This window comes from Melopsittacus undulatus, chromosome 3, assembly GCF_012275295.1.
Source record: "Melopsittacus undulatus isolate bMelUnd1 chromosome 3, bMelUnd1.mat.Z, whole genome shotgun sequence".
NCBI classification, from domain to species: domain Eukaryota; kingdom Metazoa; phylum Chordata; class Aves; order Psittaciformes; family Psittaculidae; genus Melopsittacus; species Melopsittacus undulatus.
In genome coordinates, this window is record NC_047529.1 from 116,294,671 (window position 1) to 116,303,976 (window position 9,306).

At 45.6% G+C, this 9,306-nt stretch overlaps 1 protein-coding gene across 1 annotated transcript in view; it reads left to right on the forward strand.

Moving 5' to 3' along the window:
- Positions 1-9,202, forward strand: part of PPP2R5A (protein phosphatase 2 regulatory subunit B'alpha) — a 44,238-nt gene extending 35,036 nt beyond the window's left edge. Inside the window, exons 9-13 of the mRNA XM_005143869.4 lie at positions 3,662-3,712; positions 4,550-4,669; positions 4,754-4,881; positions 6,927-7,028; positions 7,984-9,202. Coding sequence (XP_005143926.1) covers positions 3,662-3,712; positions 4,550-4,669; positions 4,754-4,881; positions 6,927-7,028; positions 7,984-8,116 — 534 coding nt within the window. The 3' untranslated portion in view covers positions 8,117-9,202. The remainder of the gene's footprint in view (positions 1-3,661; positions 3,713-4,549; positions 4,670-4,753; positions 4,882-6,926; positions 7,029-7,983) is intronic.
- The last annotated feature ends 104 nt before the right edge of the window (positions 9,203-9,306 follow it).

Below are 9,306 nucleotides of genomic sequence, written 5' to 3' on the forward strand. Positions count from 1 at the left end.
GCAGCTGTACAGGTGCTTCAGGCTCTTGCCAGGCTGCATCTCTGTGATCCACACTGACAGCTCAGCTCAAAGGGGTTTGCAGCACTTCTTTGTGCTGGGGCTTTGGCAATGCCTGCAAAGAAGAGCACAGGCTGGGGGCATTGCAGCAGCTCATGGGGACAAGGGCTGATGTCAGACCAGCCACAGCAGACACTGGGTTTAGTTGGGCACTTGGAAACCTTTCCATTAGGGGTATGCTGATGTTTAAATCCTTTGATAAGTTGATATTTAAATCCCTTTTTGTAACAGGAAAATGAAAAGCTTATGCTTTTCAGCATAAGAAAAAGATGAGCAGCTCAGTGGGAACAGTGTGGATCATCACTAGCATTGCAGTGAAAGCTTGTTTTCTGCACAGCCATTAACCATAGAATGGTTTGGGTTGGAAAGGACCTTAAAGCTCATCCAGTTCCAACCCTGCCACAGACAGGGACACCTTCCACTAGAGCGGCTTGCTCACAGCCTGTGTGTCCAACCTGGCTGCTGTGGTTTAAACCAAGCTGCACAGCTCTTGCACTCACTCCCTTGCTTCCCCAACTCCCAGAGAGTTGGGAAGGAGAGTCCAAAGAATTTAGCCCCCACGGGTTGAGATAAGAACAGTTTAATAACTAAGGTATAACACAAATCACTGCTGCTACTACCAATAATAATAATAATGATAAAGGAAATAATAAGTGAAGAGAATACAACACCTCACCACCTGCCGACCCATATGTATGAGGAACTGGGATACTGCTCTTCATCCTGTAATCACATTTTGTCTTACACCTTAAGAATAGAAGTTGGTCACATAAGAAAGCAAAGCTCAGACTTTCTGCAGTGCTTGAGAAGTCAATGTTACATCTTGGGGCAACTGATGAGAGAGCATCTGGAAGTTTTTCTTTGGCTTTAGGTCAAGGGATATTTTAAGAAGCCCGTCAGAGGCTGCCTTCACAAGTACCTTCCTGTTATTTTTCTGGCAGGGATTGTCACTCCGGGTCAATATAGAGGACATTCAGTGCATGCTCGTGTAGCTATGGGAGGCTGCCTTAGGTCAATCCTGATGTTTGCATAGAAGCAAGCTCCCTTTCTTTGACAGGAAGAATTACCTAACCCTGCTCAGTGCAGTGGCCTTTACATTGAAGGAATCGGGCTAACCATGTGGTTCTTGTACGGCAGGTTTCTAGGCAGTGCCTACTGGTGTAAGTCACTTTGTGAGCTCAGGAAAGAACATTAAACTTAGGAGTTCTGCGTAGTATGAGCAGCAAGATCTCAGCTCTGCATTCATGCTGAATGTTCCTTTGAATACAGTCTTTGAATGTAAATGAGCATATATAAGCTTTTCAATATAGCATAATCAAGCTGAAAGCTTGATATCCTCTCTGAGGAGCAAGGAATAAGTATCTTGAGGTCTGCCCTCTTATACTCTGATCATGTTTTTGAGAGTATGAGTCTCTGTATCAAAGTATATTCAACACTCTTACAATAGCAAGTGCTGGAGACTGGACTCTTCCAGCGATCTCAGTTTTATGCTTTCAAGAGCAGTAAACTCATGGTCCAATTGGGATTTTTGGTGGCTTCTCGCAGCTTTTCTTTGGCAAATGTGCTTGTCTGAAGTTTTTTGACTTGCTTTCATTGTAAGGGGTAGGGTGCTGGCAGAATGAGCAATGTACCTGTCAATGTTGGGCTTCGTTCTTGAAAACCACAAAATCTCAATCATGTATCCCAGAGTTATTCTGTTACCAGCTAACCAACGGGGCAATGGCTCTAGATTTAAAGTGGATTTATACAGACTGCTTCAGGTCATGACTACTCCAGAGAAACAAATGTGATTCATTTATAGAAGTGAAGGAGTGAAGACTGGCCCTATCAGGTGATGGCAGTGAAATGGGGAGCTTCACATTTCTCCTCCTCTTCACAGACAAAGGCAAAGCTCTTACCCTTGGGGCTGATTGCTCTTGCATCAGGCACTGGTGCTGGCACTGCAGCTGCCTGCACCATTCAGCCAGCTGGGTAGAACTGCCTGGTCCAGGCTCATCTCTAGAAAGCCACCTTGACAGTATCCAGAGTTGTGAATAGAATAGCTGGGAGCTGGGGAAAAACTTCAACATGGCAAAAAGCAGCACCCTCACAGGGAAGAGCTTCTGCCTTAGATCTAACCTGAACTTGCCCTGTTTCAGTCTGAACCCATCACCCCTTGTCCTATGGCTGCAGTCCCTGATGAAGAGTCCCTCTCCAGCATCCTTGTAGCCCCCTTCAGACACTGCAAGCTGCTCTGAGGTCTCCACACAGCTTCTCTGCTCCAGGCTGAGCAGCCCCAATGTTCTCAGCCTGGCTCCGTATGGGAGGTGCTCCAGCATTCTAATAGTTGAGGAAGTTTTCTAGCTGGGTGTGATCCATTGGGTGTTGTATCACAGAAAGAGAGGTCCTTGCCTCCGATGAATGCTTCTAAGGCTCTGAGAATGTTTCTGCTTCCGAAGCATACAGTTACAGTGCTTTTTTTAGCCAGCATTAATTTTGTCATTTAGATGCCACGTCAGATGTTTGTTCCTAGGAGACAGGCCCCCAGCCTCTGTTTGTTGTGCCCCTCCCCACTCCTCTTGGGCTGTACTTTCTAATTCAGCATCCCAAAGGTTTTTTTTCCCCGTCTTGTGTGAGATGGATTTCAACATAGATACCAAAATCTGTTTTCCCTGCAAGTTCACATCTTCTCTTTTGAGTGTTCAGTCCTTAATATTTCACATTCCAGAAGAGCAGAGGAAGTGCTGGAGACCAATGGCTCCCCTCCAGTGCAGTCACCATATACCACTTGTGCTCAGGCTTCAAGCCTTGATGCCAAGACAGGGGTTCCCCAAAGCATAGCCAGGTAAAGGCAAAAGATATTAGGGGAAATCTAGCTACATGAGCTACATTCATGGGGTTTTTTTAATCCAGTGTTACCAGGGTCCTGTCAGTATGTGTAGAATCATAGAATAGTTTGGGTTGGAAAGGACCTTAAGATCACTGAGTTCCAACTCCCTGCCACAGGCACCCTAGACCATGTCACCCAAGGCTCTTTCCAACCTGGCCTTGAACACTGCCAGGGATGGGGCAGCCACAGCTTCTCTGGGCACCCTGTGCCAGCGCCTCAGCACCCTCACAGGGAACAGCTTCTGCCTTAGATCTAACCTGAACTTGCCCTGGTTCAGTCTGAACCCATCACCCCTTGTCCTATGGCTGCAGTCCCTGATGAAGAGTCCCTCTCCAGCATCCTTGTAGCCCCCTTCAGACACTGGAAGCTGCTCTGAGCTCTCCATGCAGCTTCTCTGCTCCAGGCTGAACAGCCCCAATGTTCTCAGCCTGTCTGCCTATGGGAGGTATTGCTGCCTAAGGGGATGGAGTGTGACCAGATAATCAAAGACCTGTGAAGTGATCAGGGTCTAAATTACCCTGATAACCTAAACCTGATGAATGTGAAATAAGAGAGCACAGTATTTGTTTTCAGTGGAGCTACATTTACCTGTATACAGTTTTCATTCAACCTCTGGGTAAAGAAAACAGGGAAAACAAACTCTTTTGGGGTGGGTTTTTTCCTGTTTTGTTGAAATCTTCTTCAGTATGTCATAGAAACTTGTTCTGCTTTAACTTGTTTGTGTTTTTAATGTAGGTCATCAGAGGACTGCTCAAATTTTGGCCAAAAACGTGCAGTCAGAAAGAGGTTGGTCTTGTCTCTTGTTTCTGGTAGAGTGGTGCCTGCTGTGTTGTGTGGGGCAGGGGCAGGTACTTCTGCTCTGCTTCCCAGGGGGACCGTGCAGCAATCTTGCTCTTCCTGGAGCTTCTTGAGGTGCTGTCATGTTAAGTCAGTGCAGGCTTTTTGTATGTCTGTTCTTAGTGTGGGGTTACTACGGTAAACCATATTATTGGTTGTACTCTTAAGACAGATACCCTGTAGAGAAACTATTTTGATATGAGAAGTCTCTTATTAGGTAAAGAGCAGGTTGGAGGTAGTCACTTGCAACGTGACACTGATGCAGCACTTGAGATAGCAGGTGTCTGGTGAAGAATGCATGTTCTTTTCCATAACACAAGCACAGCTTTCAATGGTGTTGGGAAATTCTTCTTTTCTGCTTTCTTGTATGTAGTCAAAATGAGTTTGAAGATCAGGAGTTTGATTAATGCCACCAGCTCCCACCCCCTGACAGCTCTTTAAGAGCAGGGTCCCTTAATGCCATTGTCCCTCTTCATGTGAATGTTCATAAAATCTCCTGTGGCACCCACCCTAGTGCTGGTTGTAATTTAAACCTGGAATGAGCTATTTCTCACTTCCTAAGCCCCTTTGGAGAGCTCTGGTGACAGAAATCCCTGCAGCCAGGCTTGAAGACATCAAATGCTGCTCTTCCAGGCTGCACAGAGCCCGTGGCTGTCTGACACACACAGTTACAGCATTCTTGGCAAGATTCCTGAGCAGATGTATGAGCTGTTTGGCTTGGTTCTGTTGACAGAGGTGATATAAAACACTCTCATGCTTTTTGATGTCTTTCTTTTATACCAACAGGTCATGTTTTTAGGTGAAATTGAAGAAATCTTAGATGTAATAGAACCGACACAGTTCAAAAAGATAGAAGAGCCTTTATTTAAGCAAATATCCAAGTGTGTGTCAAGTTCCCATTTTCAGGTAAAAAAAGAGAATTAAAAGCAAAAGCAGAACTTGCAGTAACTCATCTTTTGTGGCTGCTGACCCCTAAACTTTGTGTTTCAGGTTGCAGAAAGAGCTTTGTACTTCTGGAATAATGAATATATCCTCAGCCTGATCGAGGAGAACATTGATAAAATCCTACCCATTATGTTTGGCAGTTTGTACAAGATTTCCAAAGAACACTGGAATCCGTATGTAATGTTTAACTCCAGCTGTGGTACCATAAATCACTTGGCTGCTGGGTCAGGTTTGGCTGAGAAGCTTGTAAATGTGACTTTGTTTTGACTTAAATCAGATGAGCTCACTAAGATGATGGGTGCTAAATGGCTTTGGCAATAGCATGTGTTTCACTAGTCTGCAATGTTATGATGGAGACCTGGAATTTACTGGGAAAGTATGAGGAACTGGGATGCTGCTCTTCATCCTGTAATCACATTTTGTCTTACACCTTCCAGAGGATGCTCCTGCTGTATTTATGCTTTGCTGTCCTTTCCTACTTTAGCTCAACAAACTCCTGTCAGTGTCTCCACAAGAAGTTATTGCTGCCCAGTGGGATAGGAAGGGGGCAGGATACACTCAGAGAAGAGCAATGCCTACCATTATAAAGGGTGCTAGTGAGAAAGGAGTGACTGCTTTGCCTTACATTTAATGCCAGAAGTTAAATACTAGTAATTTTATATCGTGTTTGGAAGAAGCAGTAATCCCACTGAAATGCTAAAGAGCAAGTTTGCTCCTGTCCAGCATCCTGCATTGAGCTGCAAGTCTATTTGCAGGAGGTAAAGCTGCTACAGGAAAAAGCCAGGGTAGGCAGGTACTCCCACAACTCCAGAGTGAACCTGGTGCCCTGCTTTAAGCCCTTGGAGGCTCTGAAGTCATTCTGGATCTATGCAGGTGATGTGTGTAGCTGCACGTGTATCAGCTAGGCCTAAGTATAAACAAGTTCTTGGAGCATTGATAATATTTGGGATCTCAACAAATGTGAAGGATGTCCCTCTTTTCCTGACTGCAGATGGAAGTTGCTCTGTATGAAGGAAGTGGGAGACCCAGGATCATTGTGTCTGGATGAGGAAGTTTGGGGAAGAAAGTTTGGGGTTTAATCTGTTTTGGAGGGCAGAGAACCATGCTCCTATCTATCTGTCTGGTAAAGCCTTAGCTACTGGCTCAAAACCAAGCTTTTCCTCTCTGAAAGCCAACATCCTGAGTAAGTTTTGTCTCCAAGCCATATGAAAGCCAGTGTTCAAAGCTGGGTGTTTGTCTGGGCTCAGAGCAGAGGTGTGCTCTGACTGAGGGTAAGGCCTCTGATGTGCAGCTGGGAGATTCCGTAGTGCCACAGTGGACAGAGAGCATGGAAAAGGCAAAACTGAACCTCTGGCTGCTTTCTTGGGTGATTCTTTCACTCATTTCTTAAGGCCTCCCTGTTCCACAGCCTTGCACTCAGTGCTGCTGAGTGCTGGTGAACTGCTGGCAAGGCAAAAGATGGGAGACTCTTGTCTCTTTTCATCAGTGTTAAGCTTAATGCTGGGCACCTTCTTCATTTCTATTTGATTGCTGGTTTTGCATCTCTGTGTAACTGAGTGGGTCTATAAGCGATAACTACCACCATACTGAAGATAATTTACTGAAACACAAATGCTTTCACAAGAAAAGAATACCCAAGGTGGAAACAGGGACAGCCATGCAGGACACAACCACTATTGCTCAAGCTGTTGAAGAAAAGGAAGGTCCTTTATTGGGAACTAGTATCCAATGGTCTCCCATTTGGTTCTTTAATGGAGTCTGCATTAGCAGAGCTCCCTGCTGCCCAGAAACCCTTTTAGTGAGTGCGTGCAAGCACGTGCCCGTGGTCCCTCTGCCCAGGCCTGGCCCTGTGAGCCAGGAGGAGTTTGATTTTTCTGGACTCTCATATTTTGTTCCTCAAATCCTACAAAATAGCTGTTAAAACTTGGTTTAAATGTGAATGTAATTGAATGGCTTCATAGTGCAGCCACAGCACTGGGAATTACACCCTGTGCAATGACAAGAATTGGGATTTTAAGGTTAAACAGAGCATGTTTAAATGCGCAGCTTATTAATTTCCAGAGGAAGTGATGGTTGAGGATTTTGTGTCAGAAATTCACTGATCTTTCAGTGGAATCTTCCATAGGAAGCTCAGTGTCCAAAACAGAAACCGAGCACTGGTTTACCAAAGTGCATCTTGTGTTGAGTCATGCTCATGGTCATGTTCCTTCTGTTGCAGAACCATCGTGGCACTGGTGTACAACGTGCTGAAAACCCTGATGGAAATGAATGGCAAGCTTTTTGATGAACTCACAAGCACGTACAAGGCAGAAAGACAAAGGTAGCAACCAGTGCTTCCAAACATGTGTTGATGAAAAGAAACAGAGCTTACCTGGTGTGGCTGGGGCAGTTCTGATGTGGAGCTGCCCAGCAGTAGGAGGTTGCAGCAGGCAGGGCGCAGCTTGTCCCACACTGGGACAGGGACCCCACCATCTCCTAAGGGGTCAAATCAGGCCTGGCTGCTAGAGGCTGCTGTTAGGGGCTGCCTGGTGCAGGATCTGCTGCTCTTGGTGAGGTCTGGCTGAGAACAGCTGAGCTGGAGAATACTTCATAGCTCAAACTTCTCCATCACCCTGCTGGCCTGCTATGCAGAGCTGCTGGAATAGGGAGGTGGGGTGCAGCATGCTCTTTGTGCTGGCAGTAGCTGTGCTTCTCTCCCCCCCAAAGATGTGTAGTCCCTTCATTTATTTGCATGTAAAGAACCTCCTTAGGCTTGCAATTGTCTGTGCAGAGCCACACTACAGCAGTTCTGTGGGTTTGCTGGAGCAAAGTTAAGAGTTTTGCCACTAATGGTTATCAGTTCATGCACTCACTTTTTAACAGAGGAAACTAATTGCCACTAAAAATAGCTTTAGAGAAAACCAGGAGGAATTATGGGCCTACAGGGATGCTGGAGAGGGACTCTTCGTCAGGGACTGGAGCGACAGGACAAGGGGTGATGGGTTCAAAGTGAAATGGGAGATTTAGGTTGGATATAATGAAGGAGTTCTTTACTGTGCGGGTGCTGAGGCGCTGGCACAGGGTGCCCAGAGAAGCTGTGGCTGCCCCATCCCTGGCAGTGCTCAAGGCCAGGTTGGATGGGCCTTGGGAGACATGGTCTTGTGTGAGGGTTGGAACTGGATGATAAGGTCCTTTCCAACCAAACCCATTCTATGAGATGTGACTCATGGGGTTTAAGTAACTGTGTCTCTACATGGCACTTCAGACATGTGAAACTGCTCCCTTGCTCTTTGCAGAGAGAAAAAGAAAGAGTTGGAACGTGAAGAGCTGTGGAGAAAGCTGGAGGAGTTAAAGCTGAAGAAGGTAATGGCAGAGAAGCAGAACAGCTCCCACACCGTGCTCAACGCACACAGCACAAGTGCCAAGTAACAGAGCGGGGCGCCCCTGCTCGGCAGACACACACTTTTTGTACCCTTTTGAGATACGTAAGGATTTGCAAGAGAAACCTCATCAGTATAACAGCAGCAGCCACTTTTATTTCCCTCTGGCAAACGTAAAGATCTGAGTTTCAATACAGCAGTTAAGTGATGTCATACCACAGCATATTGTAAACCTGTCTGATTATCGGTATCCTGTCACCTCCGTTTCCTATGCCTGAGTTAGCATCCTTTAATGAGTGAAATTCTTCCGGGAGTGCTGAGAATTATGACTTGAATTTCTGATTGTGTTGCACATAGGTGGTAGAGTTTGCTCTGTACACATCTTTCCTTGTTTTCTACGTGCTTTTCACATCGCTGCATACTTTGGTTAAGACAATAGAAAAGGCTTCTTGTGCTGTATTTTCTCAAATAAAACCAAGGTATGTTACCAGTAACTCGAGATATTCGGTATGTGCCCCTGGCAGAAGCAGCAGGAGTTGGGATACAGCGCTGTCCTTGAAGTCCCGACTGGATTTGGATCCAGATTTAGCTAATGCTCATGTTAGAATGAGGCAAGGTAAGGAGGGAAGGTCAGCTACAACAGGTTCAGTGCTCCATGTGCTTCCTGTTGGTGAGTGCCTCCACCCCATTTCTGCTGCCTCCTGTCCCTGGGCTACTTAGAGATTTCCTCTTGCTCCAGCTGAGGATGGAGCTTCCCCTAGAGCCCATCAATGATGCTCTTCATCAGCCCGAGGATGCCCTGTGGAGTGGTGCTCTGGGCTGGCTCTGCACTAGGTTTAGCATCTCATAGACTGAAGAACGAGACCAAAATTGGGATTATTAATTCTTTCTTTAGTAAGGAGGGAAGGATGTCAATAAACAGTTCCTTGTTTTCTTTCCAGAAAATGCAGTCTGTTTCTTACCAGTGGAAAGCTGACAATAGAAGTCTTGTCTGTTTACTTGATCAAGTATTTTTCACATCTTTTATCAGAGTACCATTCCAATCTCTTCAATTGCAGTTGTGTGGAAAACTTTTGTAATGAAAGACCTTTGGGGAATTGAGCAGCATTCAATAAAGTCTTTATGTTTGTATTTAGTGCTGTACATCATATCTTTGTGTTCATAAAGACCAGGAGCATTAGAAGGGCTTTTAAGAAGCACCTTTTAACAACCCAAGTCTCTGAAGGATCTGTGGCACGT